Raw genomic sequence first — 24,653 nt, 5'->3', positions numbered from 1 at the left:
TGTATGTATGTATTGTATGTCTATGCATGTATACATGCTGTGTATGTGAATGTGTGTGTAGTATATGTGTTTGGAGTGGAGGTAAGGGTCTATGAAAGCACATGCAAAGGTAAAAGCCTTCTGGACCATGTAGGGACAATTGCCAATGGGACCTCTGATGCACTGGTGAGGTGCTTGTGAGACCCGATCAAGCCATGGTGACAGGGACCTCTTTGTGGCTTCCCAATCAATGCTATTGACATTTGCTGTTCCAACTATGACAGTATTTAACCAGGCTACTCAAACTCACCAACTGGTTTGCTTCTGTTTCCAGAAAAGAGGCAAATGTCAGCAGGTCCACTTTGGTAGGGGGTTTCTCAGCCTAAAAGGGAGGAAATGGGAAAACAAAACAAACATCTTATAGACAAGTGTAGGTTGATGTCATTATGCAGGTGAAGGCAGGCACAGGATAGAACGAGGCTGTCATTGGGTTAGAAGGAAGGATGGGCGGGAGAAAAGTTTTAGAGGGGAGAGAGGAGAGTCAGGGTAAGGAGGAGCAGGGAGAACATGGCGGAAGATGTTAAGATTCGTCTCTGCGCATAGATTGTTATAACTAGTTTTAAGGGATGGATGTGTACAGGATTTTGTGCTGTCTAGATGGGCAAATCATATCTTATCAATTGGATCAGAGGTTATTGTGTGGTGTGTTCTTTCATGTGGCGACTTAATTGAGTCCACGGTAAGAGGGTCACTAGATAAGTGGTCTCTGTATGAAACTGGTGTGGCAACAACCTGCCTTGGGTACTAGATAGGTAGAGAGATTGCTGGCAGGCTCAGAGAGTAGCCATCTGCAGTGTGAGATGGGACGGAGCCTAGCCGGTGAGATGCTTTGTCGACTGAGATGAAAATATCCCGCAGATGCCTTGTGGCCATATGGTGTGAGCTCTAGCAAGGATAAAAGAAACTGCTTTTATATTTTTACTGCAGCAGACAAAGGCTTTTGAAATCTGAACCATCAAAAGGGCCACAGCCATCAGGGAACAAATAAAGCTAGAAACTGTTACATAGGTGACTACATTTGCATTTCCTATGTATATATATTAAATACACACACATATTATATATATTATTCATCCATGAAAAAGAATGCAACAAATACCACTGTAACTCTAAAAGCATGTTCAGCAGAATGATCTAGAAAAGTAAGTCACAAAGTATACATTTCTACTTCTATGGGTTATATGGAATAGAGCACAGATGGATTCAGCCAGGAGTTTGGAGCTGGGGAACAACTGCTTTTGGGTAGAGTGCTTCCTGTGGGAGATGAAACAATGCTGGGGCTGGAGGTGCTAACTATGAAGACACTAAATGCCCCTAAATTGCTGGCCTTAAAAATGCTGACCTTTATGCTATGTGAACCTGTTACTATGATAAACACAAGTGCAAATGAAACACATGTGTGCAATACTCTAATTTCTCCCCAAAGACCATGCATCTGTATCTGACTCATACCTCCTGTAAGTACATGGAATAATTGATTCTATCTATCCCAGATTGTGCAAAGTCCTCGAGGCTCTTCCTTCCTGTTTTGTCCAACAGTTCGATGCTGTCAATGTTCACATTCAGCTTTTCCAACTCCTTCACTATGTCTTCAGAAAGCTGTGTAATAGAAAAGCATCCTTTCAGTCACATACTCAGAGCCTTCAAGAAGAATGGGGGTTACTAGATCAAGAGAGAAGCATAAACTTTGAGAATCACCACCTCTTCTCCACCTCCATAAGCATCCTCTCTGGAGGTACAATCCAGAGAAGAAGATTACATCTCCACCCTTAAAGACCTCAGTGCAAGAAGCTGAGTCATGAGAGAGGGGCACATCTACTTCGTCAGAAGACCAGGCAGAGAGGACTCAGTGGAAATGGGCTATAGAGAAGAAATGAGCTCTAGGAATCTAGACTTCACAAGCAGAGAGGCTAAAAGGACAGAGCAGGCTGTCATTCCAGGGAGGAGACCTGCAAGCACCTGGGTAGTAAGACATAGGAGATATCTTCTGGGAGACAAAGGTCCTGGGAATGTGGGGATGTTTTAATAGCCAATCAGTAGTTCCCATCAGTATACTGTGCCTGGCTACCATTCTCAACTGTTACATGGTGGGGTACAGGGAAAATATCCCATGGCATGTGGGGCAAAAGAGTATAAAAAAGATCTGCTTAGGACTTTGTCACAGATGATGTTTTATTTATGGAAATATTTAGTGCAGGTCCTGCATATAAAACTCAAATAAATCTATCAAACAAGAGGTCCTCGCAGTGCAAAGCTGTAGAGACAGCTTGGTTCCTCTAATGACCTTCTATGATGCCAAACTCAGCAGGACCTTCTCCCCTGGTCTTTCTTTGGATCTATCTATTCATTCTGGAAGCCGAGAAGGCTTAAAAAGGCCTCCTAGTAGGAAGATTGAAGATGTCTAACCTAATTGTTCTCTAGCTCAAGAGCAGAAACTCATGCTCTTCTGTCCATATGCTCTCTAGATACAACAAGGGTACAGGCTAGAACATACAGTTAAGACAGTCATTCTCCTTTGGACCCATCCATTCTGCTCCTTGTCACATAACCCATTCAGGAGTCCTGGGGTGGCAGTGCTTAAGGTATAAGGAATGAAGACAGTGGCCACCATATTTTTCCATCTCTAATTCCCAAGTCCAGGACCTGGCAGACTAGAGGAGCTGGTCTTAGTCAACGTCCTTGGAAAGTGAGTAGGCATCTTCTTGTAGAGCATACTCACTTGATGAAACTAAGGGTTTCCTCTTACAGGATACCTCTTTGGAGGGTCTTGCATAGACTATAGAGAAACTGTGAAGAAGATAAGGACAACTGGTTGGCAGTGAGAAAACGTTTGGAGAAGAGTGAGGATTACAAACACTGCCAGAATAAGTAGATCTCATGCAAGACTAAGGGAGAAAGTCTTGGCCCATTGGCATTACTGAAAGTCATTAGAGGAAGAAAGGGAGACATAATGGTTCGACAGCTTTCCAATGGGAAGAGCTTTTACTAGAAGAGTTTTTGATGAGTTTTGTGCCCATTGTAAACTACGTGGTGATACTTTCACACTGTGTCTTAACTTCTGTGGGCTTCACATCAGTCTTAACCAAAGGGAAGAAATACACCAAGTTCAAATTTATAACTGGCTCTAATGACTCACCCTCTCAATGTTGAAATTCTCAGTGATGTTGAAGACATTCTCAAGCTGAAAAGTGGCATACACTCCTCGACCTCTTTTGCAATCCCTATGGAGAGAAGCAGAGAAAACACAACCAGTTCAGCAGATGGTAATCTCTGGCTCTCGCTAAAGATGAAGGAAGAGGTTTGCCATTCAACAAACTAATAGCATTTCTCCACCTTGCCAAAAGTGCATGATGGGAAGTGAGTTACCCCAGGTTTAGAGGGAAGGGAATATCGCACACTATTTCAAGGCTTCCTCTAAAAGCCAAACTAAGGACAAATAAAAGATTTTTTTTCTTTGAGTGAGCTCAAACAATGGAGAGCCCTTGGATCCTCAAGACTGAAGTTCTTTTGGTATCTTGTCAGATGACCATGAATTTGAGGTCCTGAAGCAAGACCTCCGGAAGTCATCTGGCACCTCCACGTATGCACCCATGTGGTTATTGAACATCAAAACACATTTATGAACAAAAGTGGAAAGACCCAAAGGGGACTGTGAAAATAACCAGGTCTTCTACCCAAAAGGAAACATTATAGGGAAGAAGATGCTTCTGGGGGAAGGATGCTGAGTGCTTCAATGTCTCTTCAGCTAACTGACTACCAATGGGAGGAAAAAAATGAAAGACAAGTTTTAAAGTGAGGGGCCCATTACACATGAGGAGTCTGTGTCATGTTACTGGGGCAGGACTTGTAGATTTAAAGTTAAGGTACCTCTTTTGTGAATCAAAAAAAAAAAGATTTAAGGTTATAAAAAGGTTGGAGATATCTGTGTATCCCATTAGCTTGGCAGAGATATTAGTGACGAAAGTCAGGATGTTCCACCAATGTTCTTACTTGTCAAGGGTGGAAAATGCCTATAAATGAACAACAGTAAAGGGCACTACTGCAAACACATGCATCTCACTTGGCTCTAACAACTCCAAGGAAATTTTTTTGTGGTTATGCATCATACCGAATGGAGAAGAATTAAATTGTCCATATCCACAGGAACTAGATTGGACCCAGGTGATTTGATTACAGGATGCACAAGCCAGCCCTAAACTCTCTCACTATTGTGGTGTCTGTGACATGAGCTACTCTCTGAGTTCTTAAAGGATCCTGTTAATGTATATTATTGTTACCTTAGCCAGGGAGTCTTAGGGAATACCAGGACAAGGGGGCTCAGAAATCACCAAGACCAGGTCACAAGGGCTTGAAAAGATGACACTTTGGGGTCATTTTCTATGATATTTTGCTGACACTAGAAAACAGCTTAGTTCTGAAATTAGAACTTCATACCATTAAGAGGGGGCAAAAGCCACTGAAAATAAAATTCTTATTCTTAACAACAATGAAAAACATTGTCAGCAGGAACCTTGTAGGAGATTGGTGCTACTAATGCTTTGAATCTGTGTATCCAGATGCTGAAGACTCTTGTCCCCAATTGGCTTTTGATCTATCAATAAAGATGTCCACAGCCAATGGCTGGGCATGGGGGTGGGACACTGAGAGTTGCGCGGGTAGGGTAGGAGAACAAGAGACTGGAAAAGAAGAAGGGGACATAGTAGGGCAGGAAATGAAGCCAACTAGCCATGTGAGTTTTCAGGTAAGTGGCCACTGGCCAATCCCCTGATCGGGCATGAGGGTAGCATGGGAAGGTTTAGAAGTACCAAGCCTTTGAAGTAGCCAAGGCATTTTAAAATTAGCTGGTGCATGCATGTGTGTGTGTGTGTGTGTGTGTGTGTGTGTGTGTGTGTGTGTACGTGCGCGCTTTCTATTCCTGGATCCAAGATAGTTCCTGGGCTGGTCTGGTATTGTGGCCCACTCAGGAGCATAAGGTGGGGTAACAAAAACTACCTACAACAAAAAATGTCTATTGCAAGAATTAATACCTGTAGACTTGCTCAAAGGTCATGTTAATGTCTGGGTTTTTGAGTAGTATGCCAGAGAGATAGAATTGCCATTGATCGTTGAGCAGGTAGGGAGTATCCAAAACCTGGAACAAACACAAAAGTTGTTTGAAAGACAGTTATACAACTAACTCATACAATCAAATGTATCACTTGGTTAGATATTTTTGGGGTATTTTCTACTGTGATATTTCATATTCATTTCAGAGTCGAAATGGGAAAACAATGGCACAATTAGAATAAATGGGTTGAGCACCAAAGTTAGCATTAATCAGAACAACTGAAATTGTGTTTTTAGAGCAATGCCAATTTATTAGACACAGGAGAAAATGGGCCAGACGATTTGGCTTAGAAAAACAAAATCAAGTCATAAAGCAATAGACTCAGTCCCTCGGGACAAAGTGAACATTTATTTTCCAGTTGGCCATGAGGGTGCTCGCCTTTAACCCCTGCATTCCAGGGGCAGATGCGGGCAGGTGTTTGTGAGTTCTAGGCCAGCCAGGGCTATGTAGTGAGACCCTGTCTTCAAAACAAAACAAAACCAACCATCGCTTTCCAATTCTGTAACACACACATTAAAGAAAAACACCAGAGTGTGTGGCTGTGCGGCTGCTATCTAAGAACAGGCTCCATACCGCCTTCCAAAACGCCTAGGATAAAGTGTCCCAGATTTAAAAAATTTTTTTTCTGATGTTAAAATATTCACACAGGTATAAAGAATATCTAAGGTCTAGGACCCAAGACCGAACATGAAGTTCACCTCTGTTTCGGTATTTTCTTACACACATAACTTGAAGGCAATGTTCTACCAATCTTTTTTTAGGAAACTAAATAGAGACACTGTGATCCATTGGGGGGTCTCAATTTAGTTTCTCTTGATAAAAATAAAAGGGGGAAGTATAGATAAATAGGTTTCAAACGTAAGGATCTGTGGCTGGAAACATGGCTCTGTAGGTCAAATGTTTGCTGTGCAAGCGGGAGGACCTGAGTTCAGATCCTAGCACTGATGGAAAGGAAGAATGTAGAGGTGGATAATGTTAGCACCATAGGGAGAGAAGGGCAGATCCTGGGGCCTTACTGGCCTGCTAGAATAGTCAATTAGTGAAATCGAGATTCGATTGAGAGCTTCCCACTTTACATTTTGAGGCAGAAGCTCAAAATGTAAAGTGGAATAGACAAAGACATCTGACGTTGACTTCTGACCTCCATATAAGCATACACAATGCTACATACACACAAACATCACAGACAAACAGCAGACACATGCACACACAAATCAGAATGTATAGAAAAATACTAGGAAGCCAGCTACATGAACATGATTAACGAAGGAAGTGAAAGTACACACTGAGTCCTGGAGTCTTTGTGAGTTGATCTCAGGGAAAGCAAATCTGAAATTCAATTCTTAACTGTGCCTCCTTGCTATCTACCAGGGTAAGCCTACTACCGTGTGTGTGTGTGTGTGTGTGTGTGTGTGTGTGTGTGTGTGTGTGCGCGTGTTCTAGCTATTTTAAGCAGAACTTCAACTTGTTGAATGAAAGCAAAGTCCCTATAGTGTTTTAGTTGATAAAACCCACAAGATATGTGTTAGACCCAAGAATCTGTCCGAGCCTCTCATATTAAGTAGAAAATCATATTTACCTGTAGTAATTTCTTGTTTTCATAAGGTTCACAGAGCAACTTTTCCACATTTGCACCAACAACAAAAGTAAGAACCACAAGGATCATCAATATCCAGCAAAAAAGGAAGCTGAATCCAACCCCACTGGAAAAAATAACAAACAATGTGAGTGATACTTATGAGCTCTCACTAACTCCCCCTACTCATCACGCACAGTGGACCTGCTGTCTCCAATGCTTTTCAGTTAAAAATACCTTAACTTTCCACAAGCAAAGAATCTTAGAAAATGCTTACAGAACACTTAGAATGATAGCCTTGGGTCTACCTGTGGTCTCGCAGGGTCTAGAGTCTGGACTCTGGGGTCAGTTCAGAACTAATTCTGAGATAGATTATGTATATAATTATCTGTCTGTCTATCTATCAATCATCTATCAATCAATCTATCTATCCATCTATCCTCTATCTATCTATCTATCTATCTATCTATCTATCTATCCATCCATCCACCCACCCACCCACCCACCCACCCACCTACCTACCTACCTACCTACCTACCTACCTACCTACCTACCTATAGAAGTATATGTAGGAAGTATAAGGAGGAAGTGCGCCTGTGGAGATCCAAACTGACAACTTCACAGGCTCTAGAATCACCTAGGAGATAAGCTGTGAGGCACACCAGCAAAATATTGTCTTGGTTTGCTTTCTACTGCTGTGATAAAACACCACGATGAAGAGACTTCATAGAAAGGCTTCTTTTGTTTACAGTTCCAGAGAGATAAGGTTCGGTCACGGTGGTGAAGCATGGGAGTAGGCAGCAGACATAGTGGCTAGAGCAAAGGCTGAGAGCTTTCGTTCCAAACCATAAGCAGGAAATAGAGGTCCACTGTGTGGAGGTGACCTTCATTCACATTGTATTAAGGTGCCTCTTCATATTCAATGGTTAATTGATGAAATGGCAGTGAGCTAAATGCTTAACAGATTCTCATTGTCATTAGTGTGACCCATTACTGTCCTATTGTTTTATAAATCCAAAAGAAAAGGTTAATACTGTCCTCTATCCCTAGACAGTTTAAGAGTTGCATCATGATCTTACTGCTGATTGATTGTTATAAAGATCTGATGGCCAATAGTTAGGGCAAGTAGAAAGTGGGACTTCCGGGCAGAGAAAGGGACTTTGGGAAAAAGAAAGAGGACAGTCTTTTCATCAGGAGACAAGAAAGGAGGGAGACATGTCCATGGGCCTAGAAGATATAGCTAGCCATGTGGTGGGTCAGAGCTAGATGGTAGGGTTAACTTATGTGAGCTGACTGAGAGTCTGTCCAGCTTAAGTGTGAGCTTTGAAATATTGAAAGGTCTCAGTCTCTTTATTTTTGGCTGGTGGGGCACCAGGTTCCTGCAACAGCACTGGGAATGAGGCTTTTGAAACCTCAAAGCCCACCCCTAGTGACATACATCCTCCAGCAAGGTCATCCTCCTAAACCTACTGAAGAGCTCCACCTACTGGGGACCAAGTATTCAAACATCTGGGCCAATGGAGGATATTCTTAGTCGTATCTGTAAAGGGTTATTAGGATAATTGAATGGGACCATCTACCTTAACTGTGGGTAGCACCATTCCATGGACTGAGGTGCCAGGCTGATGCAAAAGAGAAGACAAGGCAAACACTAGCATTCTCTCCTTCCTGCTTCCTGCCTGTGGTTGCAGTGTGATCCTCCAACTCCTGGTGCCATGACCTCCTCGCCATGATGGATGTGCCCTTAAACTCTAAAAATATCTCCTTCCTTGCTCAGTTGCTTACCAGGTACTGTGTTACAATAATGAGTAAAGTAACTCACATAGCACCATTGAGGTTCTGAAAGGAACCAGTGTGGTTCTGTCTCCACAGGGGGACATGGAGTAGAACAGTGGATGGGGACTGGGAAATCTCAAGGAAGACCAACAAGGGACTGAAACCCAGGATGAATACAAACCAATTTCTTCCTGAAGAAATACACTTTTGGCATAATGTGAAGGATGAGATGAGCAGTTGTTCACAATGGTGAGACACCACTGCAGAGGCTGTTATGGTTCAGGATAGTGACCTAATGAGGCTGTTGCTAATGGAGAGAAGCCAGTGGATGGATGAAATATAACACGAAAGGCAATGGGATGAAGAGCAGAGGGAGGTAGCAGGGATACCGATGCTCTGTGCAAGAAGAAAAGAAGAAATGGACCTTGGTCATGTTACCGGTGAGACAATGTGACAGTGTGGTGGAGGCGTTCAATGTGTTTGGAGCACACACATGGGATTAGAGGAGACATTAATAGTAGACGCATCGAACTGGTTTCTTAACAATGGGGATGGATGGAAGGGACAAGCATCCTGGGGCTGACTTGGAGGACTTCAACTTTTGAAGAATGGGTGGTGGAAAGAGAGCCAGTGATAGAGAGCAAGGCAGAGAGCCAGAGAAGCAGGAAGGGAAGCATGTAGGTGTGAAGTTGCCAGCTGGGAGTGAGGGCTTTGCACAATTGCAGAAGGGAGTGCTCAACTGGCAAACACTGCTGCCCCCACTGTTGTGTAGAACAGAAGTTACTGTTGACTTGAGAGGTGGAATGATGGGGGACGAAAATAAATTGGAGAGGGCCTGGGAGCTATTGAGAGATGAGAAAACAGGAAGCAATGTAGACCGTGCTGCTGAGAAGTCTGGTGTGTGGGGAAGAGTGTTGTAAGGGAATTGTTGGTAGACATTCTTTCTGTTTAAAAAGGGGAATAGACAGAGTAGTTGCCAGCCTCTATTTTCCAAATATGTGTTCACACAGATCAGTGGCATAGACAGGTGTGGGAACATAGATCAGTGGGATGGACAGGTGTGGGCACATAGGTCAGTGGTGTGGACAGGTGTGGGCACATAGGTCAGTGGTGTGACAGAAGCCCAGGGTAAGAACACACTGATGTGTATTACAAGGACCAGGAGAAAGGATGAGCAAGAGGAGAATGAGGAGGAGAAACAAGAACCACAAGAGGAAGCAAAAGCAAAACTGTCCCATGCAGAAGGGCTGGTGATATCGCTCAGTGGTAAAGCACGTGGCTAGCATATGTAAAGCCCCAGGTTTGACTCTAGGGACAACAAAGAAACTGACGAAACAAGAGAAAGGGGAGGAAAGCATAAGTAGTGAATACTCTGATGATTAGAAAGACCCAGAACAGTGACTACCGAGTCCTGATCTGTGTGGTTATGACAGCATGTGACCCCTATCTTATCTTGGAAACATTTCTTTTTTCTAGAAAGCCATAATAGTCAACCTAGTGCCCAACTCACAAGTGCTTTTACTCAGATCAACTTGTCTATCCTGCAGCTGGACATTCAGACCTTACCACATTTTTGGGTTTTGGAGACAGGGTTTTTCAGTGTAAGAGCCCTGCTGTCCTAGAAATAGCTCTGAAGATCAACCTTCTGGGTGCTATGTATGCACCACCACCACCACTACCTGGCCAGACCTTACCACCTTAACACAAATTATGGAAACACATCCTTGCTCAGGAGGGATCTTCCAGAGCTCGCTCCCCTTCCTTTTAGAGAAGCCAGAATGTGAATTATTAGACAGAGGGCATGACAGTGTCTCTGTGGCCTTTGCTAGAGTCTGGAGAATCTTGAAAATGGGCACCCAGCTATGCAGATATAACTATGTGATACCATTGACTCTCCTGGGATTAATTTTTTCCCCTGAAGTCTCGAATGATGATCTGGACACTATTGTCAAGAGCTAAAGAAGGAAGCTTTGTAATGGGCTTCAAAGAAACATACTCAAAAAAGCTTATAGTCAGTGCTGGGTCCCCTAATCTCCGAGGAAGCCTGAAATTCTATTCTGTGTTTACCACTGGATCCCATTCAGTCCCTAAGATGCACTGGGGACCCTCAGAAGACACAATGAAAGAACCCCTAGACCTTCATGAGGAGCTTTTGGGAATCAATTTTTGAAAGAGACCATGCTTCTGAGTAGATGATGTCACTATGTGCACAGAGCTTGGGGGGATGTGGTCTCAGCAGAACTGGAAATAGATGCCGTGGCTTCTACAAGCAAGGACACAGTTTGGAAGCAGACACTTCAGCCTTCTCATGGGTCTGAGGTGAACTTCGCTAGGAAGCAACCTTCCCTTTGCAATTGTCCAGTTGTTTACCAGATGTCTCGGGGTAGAAATGTCAGCAAGCATAGTCAAGCCTGCCATGAACACAGGTGGAGCTCAATGATAAAGATGCCCTCGACACCTGCACCTGTGACCCACCTGTAATGAATCTGATGGTATCTGAAACGCTTAGCATTTTTCCTGCCTCCATCCCAAATTTTTCTATGAGCCTTTGTCTCTGTAAAGACTCCTTAGTCTACAGAAAAATACCTAAACAGAAGTAGCTTGTAAGTTTTCATCAACCTGTGGATAGAGTCTTTGCTCGCTTGCTTGTTCAAAGCCAGATCGTTGTTGTATTCTTTTTTTTTTTTTTAACAATCTGATGAAGGGAGTACACTTTTAGGCTAGTTTAAACTGATCGAGTATATATGTCAGCCAAGTGTGTTCCAAACAGCCAGATATTTGGGTTGAGAAAGTCTTAACATTAAACTAATCTACCTTTATCTATGAGTAATTGAACAAAAAGCAAAATAAATACATTTTTTCCTTGCTGGTGTAATTTGTTATTGCTTATTTTCTACCCAGTTGAGAGGTACTCTTATTTGGAGAGCCCTCCCTTCCTCCCTCCTTCCCTCCCTGTGTTGTATCCAGAGCCTTGCAAGGGCCCTACCTCTAAGCCATTTCTCCAGTCCTGAAGGAGAATGCTTTAAAGCTACCTGTGTGAACAAACAGGCTTCTCATGTGGAACACTTTCTTGGGTCCTGGCAGACCCCAGGCTTTTCATTTGAAGAATACTTTTAGACATATCTACATTAATGTTAATGCAAGTACATGATAGAGCCTGTTTGGGGGGAAATCCTTAGAAACACAGAGCACAAAGAATTCTGATTTAAATCTGTGTTTAAAGAGGCAGATCAATGCAGGCACCTGCTCTCAGGCCTTCCTCCTCATACCAGTGACAGTCAAAGCCCATGACTGATAGTTTGGCTCTCCGTCTCCCTTAGGTGCTGTTTCTAACCTTTACTCCCCCTTGAGCCTGCTTAGGTGTCCTAGTACTATTCCCATTGAGAGAACTGGAAGGCCTCCCAGCTTCCTCTGCGAGACATTCATTGCCACTGTACCTGAATCCCAGTTTACCACTCTGGCGTCATCCTTGGGCACACTGCTCTTGCCCACTACTAGTCTTTGTCTCAATATCTCACAGGAACCTTTCTAAATATCTGAACTTAGATGTGGATGTCTTTAAAGCAGGGGTAGCCCCTCCTATCTGCCACAGAGTCCCTACCGCCAGGTGCCTATCACCTACTCTTGTTCCTAATCCGGGCTACTCAGCTAAATACCAAGGGTGCTGACCTTAAATCAAACCCTGCGTTACATTAAGTCCCTGGAGTTTCAGGTTAGCAGTACTGCTAGCAGGAGCCAATGGTGTCTCCTCTTCTCATGCATGGGTGGGTGATGGGCGAGTGAATGAAGATAATGAAGGAGCCATAGGTATTGTGCAGCTCAAGAAGATTTTCATGATAGCTGCTTTTAAAATGAGTCCACCATATATAAGCAATATGACTTCAGAGGCTCCAGTGTCAGCCAGGAGGCTGCAGCTTCCGTCATACCACACTCGGCACCCTCCTCCTCACATTTCTACCTCTGTATGACAGAACTCGGTGAAGACTCACGCCATGAGGAAGATGCCTCCAGTGTTGGACACGCAGCCTCTTCTGGTTGGGGTGGCACGCTTGTCATAGCCAAACACACCACACAGCAAGCCCAGGTAAAAGAAAGTCACAATGAGGGTCAGCAGGAAGCAGACTATTAAGCCACCCAGCCACCTGCAGAAGAAAAAAAGTGTTATTGGATAACTTTTGGTTGTGAGTCTAGTCTTTAATGGCAGGACCATCTCTCCAGTCCCGTTATTATGTCAAATGGGCAATGACTATATTGGCTGAGCTAAGGCTGATGTGGTCTTGGTCATCTAACATCAGATGGCAAGCCTTCATGACAAGAGCCCTTTCCACTCCTGCTTCTTAACCAAACCAGCCAATACACTTTCCTTTGGCTTTGTAATCCCCTCTCTCTATGGTGGTGGTGAACACCCACAAGCATCACATGGGGCTCATAGCAGACCCAAGCTTCCTCAGGGCTCTGATCAAAACACACCTAGGACGTTCAAACCCTGTCAAATGTCTTAGTGTGGAAGCTGTGGCAATGGTTCAGGTACATGACAGAGAAAACATAGCAAGCTCCTCTCCCTTTCCCAATCTCTTTTGGGGTTACAGGAATATTCTGGGGCATCATGTTTCTTGCTGAACCAGAAATACTCTGTGTGGCAGATGCATGAGGCATTGAGAATTTTATGATCATCCTAAATCAAATGTCCACAAAATGCAAAATCTAATTTTGTAGTGGTCCTGGGAGACGTTTTAGGATAATGGTGTCTCAACTAGGTCTTACTGGCATTCCCAGGATGCGCACCAACTTTCCCTGAAGCTGAGGAAGGACCGCTCAAGGCTAAGACTGCTTCCCAACACTGAAGACACTGAAAAACTGCAATATCTGTTTATCTTGGGGCCTCCTGACAAAAGTGGACGCTAAAGCTTTTCATTCGATTAAAAGCAATTTTGGTAATTACACTAATAGCTACCAGCAGTCCCTTCTGTCGGAGGTTCATTCCAGATATCAGGAAGGCCTAATCAAATAAACTATGGAGCCTGGCTTCAGAGAACTTTCAGGATTAATGAATCAAATGATTAGTTGAAATGTTTAAAAAAAAAACAAAAAAACAAAACAAACAAACAAACAAAGAAACCCAAAAGCTTTATGGTCTCCAAGCAAGGCTGGAGGAAGGGAGAGAGAGAGTAGCTGGAAGGGCAGACAGAGAAATGTGCTATGCTGTCCTGTCTGTGAAACAACAATGACTTTCTGGGGGAAGCTGTCTCATGTCTGGTGCAGCGTCCTAGCCTCAAAGAAATGTGGCACTGACCCCTGGAGGTTTATCCATTTGCAGTGATCTACAGCGCAGCCAGAGTGTGTGGCCTTAAAGGAGTCCTTTCCCTTTTCTGAGCCCCAAAGTCCTCATCTACAAAACAGTATGCACAGAACATAACTCAGCAGATTCAGGGAAGCACTGTTGGAAATATCATGCATAAAACGCTTGGTGAACATGCTGAACAGCCCCTTCCCCTAAGGTGACAATCTTATCATCTGTCTTGTGTGCTCGTGTGAAAGGGAAGTCAGGTGAGAGAGAGCCTCTAAGCTCTCCAGAGGGCAAGTCCTAAGACTGCATCCTTGAGAGAAGAAAGTACACCTCCCTCCCCATGCTCTGTCTGGAGTGCCCATCACCACCCTCCAGGACCAGCCACACAATTGGCATTATTCAAGTCCTGATTACAGCAGCCCGTCCCAGCCCCTCAACCCGAAGCTCAGATACAAACCTAGAGGCTTCACATCACAGCTAAGAAAAACAGATTCCTTCAGAAAATACCAGCCTCTGGGCATTTGTGTCACAAATCGATGAGGACATTTTCCCCAAATACCCTTCTTGATTACGTTCACACTTCCAAATCCCAACACAGTTTTGGCTTACTAACTCTAGCAAAGATTCAAGATGTACTTAACATCAACGTCCTAAACTGTTAGCTCAAAGATTTCTAGTCCCTCAACTTTGGCTTTTAAACAAGGAGTGTCTCATGAATACGCATGTCACCGTTACTTGGAAACCATTTCCATAGTGTTCCAATTTTATCTGTGAGCTGCCTCAGTGAGCACTTAGAGTGTGTGTGTGTGTGTGTGTGTGTGTGTGTGTGTATGTGTGTGTGTGTGTGTGTGTGTGTGTGTGTGTGTGTGTGTGTGCAGGGTTACGTAGCTCACACATGAATATGCTTTTATAGGGAAAAATTGATGTCAGGCGTCGTCCTTGAACACTCCTCACCTTAGTTGCTGAGTCAGGATGTCTCACTGAGGCTCATCAATTGGCTGGCCCTAGACTGGCTGGCTAACAAACTCTAGTGCTCCACCAATACCCTCCCGTCCAACCCCAGTACTAGAGTTACCCTGTCCCTCTTCCCTGACTTTATCTTCTACTATGGGGTTCTGGGGATCCCAACTCAGGCCCTTACACTCGTACTGCAAGCGATTTACCACAGTTTCCTCTCCCTGGCTCCCTGGCTTTCATAAAGGAACATGGTGGGGGTTGTTCACACCAGCCCCATTCGGCTTCACAAGGCTATTCTGGGATTATGTCATGTTTTTATACCCATACAAAGCAAGCTATTCATGCCCCTCATTTGCCAGCTCCATCAAGGGGGGCACGCACCAGTATGAGTCATATTCTTCCACTCTGGGCAGCGACTCGTGGATGTACCTGTTGCTGTCATTAAGGTAGTGGGAGAACTGAAGCAGCACCTCCTCGACAGGAATACTTTGGCTCATGTTCTTAACCTTGGAGCTAACAGAATCCAAGGTCTTTTTGACATCTGCAAACAAAGGGACCACAGTTATTCACTTGCAAACATAGAAGACAGAAACCATATCTGGAGACGAGGGAAAGTCACTTAAGTGTTCCTCATGTGAGTTTCTAACAAAGTAAGATTCTACAGCAAAGCGCCAAGACCATCTATAAGCAACTGCCAAACCAATGGTGAATCTAAGCACAGACTTGGTGAGATGATACTAAAATCAAGCCAGTCTCCCTTGTCAATATCTTGAAGAGAAAAAAAAAGGTTGGGGGGATCAGGTGAAAAAATGCAGGTATCCTAGCGAGTGCCAAGCATGTCTGTCAATATTATTCAGTTCCCTTACCAATGTCTGCCTTAATCCCCTCTTTAGTATGACCCAGCAGCCCATCTGGGTTGACCTGCTGACCCATTGCTCTCTTTAGGAAAGTTGATGTTTGTTTTAAGGAAGTCCTATCGTATGATTTCTGGAACAGGAGGAATGGCATGATGGGGGTGTGTGTACAGTAATTCCAGCATTTGGAAGGCAGAAACTGGTGGGCTGCAGCCAATCTGAGACAACCTGGTCCACAAAGGGAACACCCTTTGTCAAAGACACAGGGGTGTTTGGGGTTGGAGGGGGGGCTGGGAGAAGGAAGGAGAGGGAGGGAAAGAAGGAACAATCGAGAAGGGAAATGGAGGAGAAATAGACTAAAATTAGGAAGACATGGCATTCAGGGGCATAAGTCTCTTACATTACTTCCTGAAAAAGTGACCTGAGTTGTTGTTTATTTAAAAATTGCTTGCCAGCTGGGTGTGAAAAGTGTAATACCTTTAATCCCAGCACTTGGGAGGCAGAGGCAGATCTTTGTGAGTTGGAGGCCAGCCTGGTCTACAGAGTGAGTTCTAGAACAGCTGGCAGGACAGGTACACAGAGAAACCCAATAATAATAATAATAATAATAGTGATATTATTATTATTATTAATAATAATAGCTTGACTCATCCAATTGGAGACTTAGTAGAGAAGTCCACCTATGTTTCCTACATGTCAAGGACAACACAATTCCCCTGCTCAGTTTCCACTCAGATCCATAACGGCTCCCCAGAGTAGAGATTTAAATCCAAGGACACACCAGTTTTCTATAATGTGCTGCTCTGTCCCAACAGATCCTGGATCACAGCTACCTGCTCACATTGAGTCCCCTGGACCAGCACCCCTGCAAGTCCAGAGGTTAGGTTCTGGTCTAGATGTGCCATGAACAAACACAATAGTTAAAAGTCTCCTGGCAGAGAAACGGAAACTGCCAAGGTCATAGTGACCGCAAACAGAGCTGAAGCTCTCCAAACTCTTCTCAGCACTCTTCTGGCCTCTAGGTAAGTGGCAGAGGTCCGAGGCTTGGGTCAAGATGTGATTATGTATAAAAATGGCAGGAACCTTTCCAAAGGTTTGAAATCCCTGTGAAACAGACAGCAGCTGAGCTGTCTGGAGACTTCTGTGGTACCTCATTGCCTCCCCAAATGGCTCTTGTACAAAACTTTCTGAAGAGTAGTAACTGCGGGGTCTGTACAGGCCACTTCAGTGGAAGTGATATGAACACCCAGTCTGCTTTGAGCAGATCCTTAAGGGCCTGTCTTGCCGGAGACTTCACAAGAGACAAGACACAGCCTTGTCAGCGTTGGTGACTGGCGGGTGGCCATCAAATGAATTCTTCAGGCCTCAGCGTGCAGGCTGTCGTTCTGAGGAAGCTCCTACTGCTGTCTCCCCTCTGTGGCTACCTTGCACATACTTGGCTATGTTAACAGAGTGTGATCTGCAGCCAGTCAGCGGTCGTGCCTAGTGCCTTCTCACAGCCTCATCATGTGGAAGAACCTGGCACAAAGTAGGCACTCAAAAAAAAAAAAAATCAGGCTAGGATTGAAGGCTCAGAGTATGGGAACTGAGGTCAGAAAAATAAACTGACATCCGGGCTGAGAGCTGGATCCTTGTCTGGTTTGGGGATAATGCTGAATTGTGTTTAAGCAATGACACCAGAAACTCTGTGCTCTAGCTCATGCATGCAGCACACTTACAACGGAGGACTGCTCGTATGGGCAGAAGATGTTCAGGGAGGAGAAACGAGAAAATCAAACACAGAGATTAGTAAGCAGGTAGTATCGGGCATCCAGCATGCAGTAAGTAGCCTTGAGATATTACCTAAGGAGAGCCCGAACTTGCCTTTGGAATCTTTATGAAATAAAGTTTTATTTATTTTGTTTTATGTGTATAGGTGTTCGGCCTGCATACGTGTCTGCATCGCACACATACAATGACCGAAAGTAACCAGAGGAGGGAATCAGATGCCCTGAAATTGGAATTAGAGATGGTTGTGAGCTGCCATGGGGGTGCTGAGAACAAAACCCAGGTCCTCTGAAGAGCGGTCAGTGCTCTCACCTGCTGAGTCATCTCTCCAGGTTCTAACATAGAAGATAATGTTTTTAAAATCACGTGCTAAATGGATAGAATGAGTACTGGGAAGATGATCTTCAAAGGGAGGCTATAAGCTTACTCAGCTTCCGGCAAATAAAGCCAAGTGTGTTCCCTGCTTGGTGTAAAGAGCTTCCTAAGCGCTCACTCGCCAGCACCGTAACCATGAACGTAGCACAGTTCAGTAGTTCCAAACCTTAAAATCCCCTCAGCATAGACTCGAGTCCCTAAACTTCTAAGCAACCTCGAAGCCTAAGGGACCATCACATCAGGTCCATGGACAAGAAAGAAAACACTTCCGCAAAGACAAATTCTTCCATAGAATCATCTCAGAAATATAATAATCTGAGGGTGGAGCTCCCCTCCCCAGGAAGATAGCTGTAACAAGACCTTCCAAACTGCAGCTGTTGTAAGCCCTAGAAGAGCCCAGCTTAGGGAATGAGTGACCACCCAGTGACACCTTAACCATGTAGCAACAAACATTAAATATGAAGTTTGGTGTTTTTCTTTTTCCTATTAACATCACCACTGACTACAGAGGGCATAATCGAAATGTCTGATATTCCATATCTGGACTCCATATCAATATCTGATATTCCATAGGATATAGTGATGGACTTTTTTTTTTTAACTAGAAAAGAACAATAACATTTATAACAAACCCTTCCTTCATAGCCACCAATCATAGCATTAACAAAAGAAAGAAGCAGAATGACCTTGAAGTGACTCTTACCTTTGATGACATCCCCAGTTTGGTTTTGTATCATATTGGGTATTTCATCAATCGACATATACCCCTAAAAATATTTCAAAATGGATTGAAGATCAGTTGGCTTATATTCCACTTTATATCAAGTAGAGAAGCAAAATTAAGACATAACATTTATCTTAAGATGGACATTACCCTAATATGACTATCGGGGGGTGTAAACACAAGTGCCCTTTAGAAAAAAAGGGCTGCCTTTTTGCCTTGGGCATTGAACCCGGGGTCTTGCACTCATTAGACAAGTGTTCTGTCTCTGAACTGTATGCCTAGGCTGAGACCATGTTCTTTTAACTGGATACATCAGAGATCATCTTAAAGGTTTTTCACCCTAGAAGAAAGTCCTTTAGACCATATACAGAAAGCCTGAAGAAAGATAAAGCTCTTGTTTGCACTAAGGTAAAAAGAACCACAGGCCATTGGGACAAAAAAGATGTTGAGTAAAGACATTCAAGGGGGAAATATATACAATAAAATTAGTTTAGTGGGTTTTTTTTTTTTAAGTAAAAGAGAAAGTCGTATATAAAAGCTAAAACCACAAAGTCACAGATAAAGGAGAGAGAGAGAGAAGTGAGTGCCAGGCTAAGGGCATGGTGTATGAAAAAGCATAACATTTAGGAAGGAAATAAAACCAAGTCAATTGAGCAGCTCCTGGGCGGAGCGGGGCACCACTCTGTATCAAGAATAGGGTTTGGTCTACACTGCACCCACCACTAAGCCCAAGAAAGCAGAGAGGTCAAGGCCGTCATGGAATCTCACTGTTTCCTACGTTCCTATGTACTAGACTGCCCTGGATATAGAGTAAGCTACCTTAGTTGTTCCAAGGAGCATACCCTTTTGACGAGGCTCTCCAGATCGGTTCTGTCGACATCATTAACGGTGTTGAGTTCCCTGTCCACTGATGGGAGCTGGAAATTTATGAAACAAATAATAAGAAAAAGTGACTAACCTTCATACATGTACACACACACACACACACATACAGACACAGACACACAACACACACACAGACACACACACACATACAGACACAGACACACAACACACACACAGACACACACACACATACAGACATAGACACACAACACACACACAGACACACACACAAGACACAGACACACAACACACACACAGACACACACACATACAGACATAGGCACACAACACACACACACACACAGACACACACATACACACACAAGACACACACATACAAGACACACACACACACACATACAGACACAGACACACACACACACACACACACACACACACACACACACACACAGTCATCTTATATCCAGGTCCTAGGATGTTAACATTTTCTTTTGAAAACAGAATAAGGTTTGGGGAAATCATACTCTGTTCAAAGTGGCATCTATCAGAACTGATTTTTCACGTTTGAGGTCTTGATGTGGTCAGCTAATGAGGTCCTGATCAAGTATGTGTGGCTACTGACACAATTGCTAGTACTTAGACTGCAGTCAGAATGAAGTGAAACATACACCAGGCTCTCTGGGTTGGAGCCTCTACATCAAACAAAACAAATAAGTAAACAAACAAACAATACTAAACTAAATAAGCAAATAAACAATGCCGCTGGTAGTTTCATTGGTAAGAAGTCTGAGACCAGTTTCCCAAGTTCAGAATTACAGATGGGGCACCTGGGACCCATGCCCTGGGGCTCTCAACATGACACACACCAACGACGCAACACCACTCTTGAAATAGGTCCTTGGTGAATGTGGAGAACTCGTCTCATCATGAGAGGCCACACATAAACCTAACTGAAGGCCAGTTCCCTGAACAAATGGCACATTCAGAAATGCCAATGTTACAACACAGAAAGATTGAGAAGCAAACCCCATAATAAAGAGGAAAGAAAGGCACAATGCTACTGCAACACAAGATCTTCAGTTGCAAAGAAAGGAGTGTCAGGAGCCATCTAGGATAGGCTAAGAATAGCAGGTGACCTTCCTGGAGGTGGCCCACCATTTTAACAAGGTGCGTGATGGATGAGTTCGATGGCAAGGTTCCAATGACCCTTCATCTCAGGATTGCTTCTTGCAGCTGATATGCCTTTCCTGTCATTATGAAATGAATATAATAATTCCCTGGGTATCTGGGATATAATAATCCTGACTAACTGGACAGAGATGGGAGCAATAGCAATACAGTTTTTACTTAATTCTCCTCTGCTAGGCAGCAGGTGTTAATTGTTCAAGCCAGTGGTTTTTGACCACGTAATAAGCAAGAAAGTTTTTAGGATTTTTTTTAGAAGTTATCAGCAAGCATTCAGTATGGTTAGGGAACTAAAAGGCCAGAGACCATCAGTCTTTAAAGCTACCTCTACATCCAACTCTGTGTCCCACTTCAGCCCATTCCAGGCAGGATCCAGGCAGAGAAGACATCTATAAGTGCATTTTCATTAAAAACTTGACATCAGAAGAGACCATGTAGAGTGGACAGGAGTAATGGTTCTGTGTTTTGTGTCCTAACTTGGATGTGCACATGATGATTACACAAAGTTTACAAACATATTATACTACTTTGGTATAAAAGGAACAGAAGAGCAATTTACCACAAACTTGTTTTCAAGAAAAGAACTGTATATAATATTGTATAAGAATATGAAGAAACAGATAAAATAACTGGGACAAAATGCTGAACATACTGGTGTCCTCCTTAGGTTTAACTGTCAACTTGACACAATAAGCATCGTCATCTGAGAAGGAAATCTCAACTGAAGGGTTGTCTAAGTCAGACTGACCTGGAGCATGCCTGTAGGCTATTATTTTGATTAGTAACCTATGCGGGAGGACCCAGCCCACCGCAGGGAGCACCATTCCCTAGGCAGGCTGTATAGGAAAGCTAGGCAAGTAAGTAACAGCAAGCCAGCAAGTAACATTTCTTGATGGTTTCTTTTTCAAATCCCTGCTTGAGTTCCGGCCCTTATTTTCCTTAAGGGCAGACTATGACTATGATCTGGAAGTGTAAGCCAAAGATACCTTTTTCTCTCCTAAATGGCTTTCGGTCTGAGTGTAGTGTCACAAGAGCAGAAAGGAAAACAGAACACTTGGCAAAAGCTATCCAAAGGCATGGAAGAAGTGCCATGTATTTACAACTTTTCCACATGTGTAAAAATCATATTAAAAAGCAATAGTTCCAGGTGTGGTAGAGTATGCCTGCCTTCCCTGCGTTAGGAAACTGAAGGCAGAGGGTAAAAGTTTGAGGTCTGCCTGGATTGTATAACAAATCCCAGGCAGGTATGGGGCCATTATGAGACCCTGTCTCAAAAAGGCAAGCAGCAACAACTAGGCATAAAACATTATCCTCTCAAAAGATCTATTCCATTAGCAAAATCTCATGGAAAATACAGCGAAAACTTCTCTTTATGATTTTGTTTATTTAAACCATATGTCCCGTATTTAATGGAGGTTTTTTTTAAATGAGCACTTTGAATAAACCCTTTGGAGGAGAAATTAAAAAAAAAAAAAGATCTATTCCAAATAGCTAAAATAGAACTGACCTTTAAGAGTACATTTGACAGCTCCAAATATAATTCAACAGATATGCAATGATAGTGTATGTGAAATCTTTGGAAAAAAAACCTGACTCATAAAATATGAAGGTGAAGAAAAGTATGTTAAAATATTTTATATAGACCGTGAATGGTAATATAACTAAAGTAGTATATTAATTGTAATTAATATCACAAATATGAAATGGAATGCATCTCAAATGAAGAGATAAATTGTAGAAAGTAATGGACTTGTCTCTTCTAGCATATATGGTTATTATGCCTAGTTTGGGGCTGTTTTTAGTATTTTATTTTACTCAGGTTTACTGTATGTCCATAGGGAGATATGCACACATGTGGGTGCAGTGCGTGTGGGGAACAGGAGAGGGCGCTGGAGTCCCTGTAGATGGTCAGCTGTGAGCTACCCACGTGCTGGGAACTGAGTGAAAGTTCTCTCAAGAAAGAGCAGTCAGTGCTCTAACCTGCTGAGCCTCCTCCCACACCCCAGTGTGCTGAGTTTTAAAACTCTTTAAAGTTCTTTCTAAATCTGGATTTACGTTGATAAACCATCAAATGCCACAGAACTTCTCAAAAAAAACCCTCTCCTTCATAATTTTTTACTTCTATTGCATCCATTCCAGCCAAGTGATTAGAGGTCCTGACAAGACTCCCAGAGCACAAGATGTTACTCCTTTCCAGCCCAAGCCACTGTGCACCCAGTCTTAGCCCTGCTTGGCTTCCTCTGGCTCTCCCAGCTGGGGCATGCTCACCTGACTTCCGTTGTGGTTGCTCCCCAGATTGCTCAGCTGTGGTCTGAGGCTATCACAGATCTTGCTGGCTGGGTCTGAAGCACAGTCGTTGCTGTTGAGTGAATTCTCGATGCTGTTTCTCACAGACGTCAGGTTGGTACTGAGCTGGGTGCTTGCGTCACGTAGACTTTTCAGACTGCTGCTCATGTTCTGCAGGGCATCCTTGGTCTGTCTAATGGCTGTAAGAACACAGCCAGAATCAGAACTGGCCAGAGGAGTTACCTCAAAAAATCCTGGAGATGACTCCGACAGCTGCAAAGGGCAATGGGACAGGACGCCCAAGAGAAACCAGAGCTCCTTGCAGCCCCTTTGCCCAGAGCATCTCCCCTCCACTGGCTCTCTTTCATTAAGCAGGAGTTGCGCACAAACTCGGGAACTTCGTGGGGGACACCCCAAGTACCACTGTCTTATCAACAAAGCAGTTTCACCCACTTAAGAGTCAATTACATCCATACACGGGCTATGAATGTTAAGAGAACAACCATTTACCATCCAGAAGTGGGCAGGTGGTGTGTGGGTTGCCCTGATGTTGTTTGTATTTGATGCTAATTATGCTTCCCCAAAAGGGGCTGTCTAGGTCTGAGAAGTGAATCGCCCACTCAGGTGACTTCATCAGAACTTTCTGATGAAGAGAGAGAGAGAGAGAGAGAGAGAGAGAGAGAGAGAGAGAGAGAGAGAGAGAGAGAGAGAGAGAGAGAGAACACTTGTAAGGGCCTCAGTTTACCCAGCTATGAATTAAGGAATCTGTGGGTCTAGGCTTTGTTCCCACAGGTAGTAGGTAGGCTACAGCTCTTAGGAGATATTAACTAGCCTGACCAAGCTTTGACAATTTACTTAGAACATGGAGAAAGTTTCCAGTGCTAGAGTGCACAACCCCTGGTCTCCAATTCTGTAACCTTACCCAAGAAGACGTATTTTGAAACCTGCTTTAATTTTTGCTCTGGATTTTGTTCCAACCATAACTCACTAATGTTTAAACTGTCAAGGAGCATGCCGGAAGTCAGCCATGAACCACTTCTACCCACCAGGACCCTGCCCAAGTATACAGTGTTAGATCTCAGAAAGTACATATGTCCAAAAATGAGCTCAAGCTGGACTATAAAAGGATTTCTGACAGCTATATAAAAAGCCAGCATTCCTCTGAATTGTGGTAGAAGTTCTCATCTCCCCTAAAATAGTCATTTCCTTTACCTTTACCTCTGGAGAAGGCACATAGGGTCTCCATTGACATATGCCTATGGTGCCTATCAGCTTAACAATGTCCGTGCTGGCCTTCAGGCTCCCCGAGTCCCTACTTATAAGTACTTACTTGTCCATTCCAAAGTCCCCGCTCCAGCATCCTGACTCTTCTCACCTCTTCCTCTACCCTAAAACTCCAAGGCCTGTATACACACACACACACACACACACACACACACACACACACAGAGAGAGACACACACACACAGAGAGAGAGAGAGAGAGAGAGAGAGAGAGAGAGAGAGAGAGAGAGAGAGAGAGAGAAGGCTACTCCCACCCCTGCTCTTTTGCTTCTCTTGGAGACAGCCCTGGTCATGTCCACTCTGTTGTCATGTCCAGTCTACTTCTTTTTCCCAGATGCCTCTATGTATCTTCTCTCTCTTACCCACAATAAAACCCTCTCCTTAATAATGGAGGGAGGGACCGTCTTATCAGCTTCTTTACTGTGCCCTGTCACATGCAGAGTCTCAATAAAATTATCACCAGGAAAGAAAAAAGTGCATAGGATTAAACAGAGACAAACTCAAGAGCATGAGAGAGCACACATCTCTCACTGGCTTTATCTCATTGTCTTGTCCTTTGATTTCAGTTATTTTCAATCAAGAAACAAAGAA

The 24,653-nt window shown here is 43.6% G+C and overlaps 1 protein-coding gene across 27 annotated transcripts in view; it reads right to left on the bottom strand.

The window, feature by feature from the left end:
• The window catches only part of Prom1 (prominin 1), a 104,706-nt gene that overhangs the window by 17,000 nt on the left and 63,053 nt on the right, over positions 1–24,653 (bottom strand). For 17 of the 27 annotated variants that reach the window (XM_039092362.2, XM_063273536.1, XM_063273549.1 and 14 more), the window contains 10 exons: positions 22,762–22,979; positions 19,305–19,379; positions 18,442–18,505; positions 15,124–15,283; positions 12,488–12,640; positions 6,726–6,849; positions 5,067–5,170; positions 3,176–3,260; positions 1,492–1,638; positions 290–361 (listed from right to left, as the gene is read on the bottom strand). In XM_039092362.2, the coding sequence (XP_038948290.1) occupies positions 290–361; positions 1,492–1,638; positions 3,176–3,260; positions 5,067–5,170; positions 6,726–6,849; positions 12,488–12,640; positions 15,124–15,283; positions 18,442–18,505; positions 19,305–19,379; positions 22,762–22,979 (1,202 nt within the window). The remainder of the gene's footprint in view (positions 1–289; positions 362–1,491; positions 1,639–3,175; positions 3,261–5,066; positions 5,171–6,725; positions 6,850–12,487; positions 12,641–15,123; positions 15,284–18,441; positions 18,506–19,304; positions 19,380–22,761; positions 22,980–24,653) is intronic. The other 10 variants (XM_063273554.1, XM_063273541.1, XM_063273550.1 and 7 more) reach the window with 1 other exon arrangement.

Source organism: Rattus norvegicus, chromosome 14, assembly GCF_036323735.1.
Source record: "Rattus norvegicus strain BN/NHsdMcwi chromosome 14, GRCr8, whole genome shotgun sequence".
Lineage (NCBI taxonomy): Eukaryota > Metazoa > Chordata > Mammalia > Rodentia > Muridae > Rattus > Rattus norvegicus.
The sequence above is the reverse complement of the archived record's forward strand: the minus strand, read 5'-3'. Positions and strand labels throughout refer to the sequence as shown.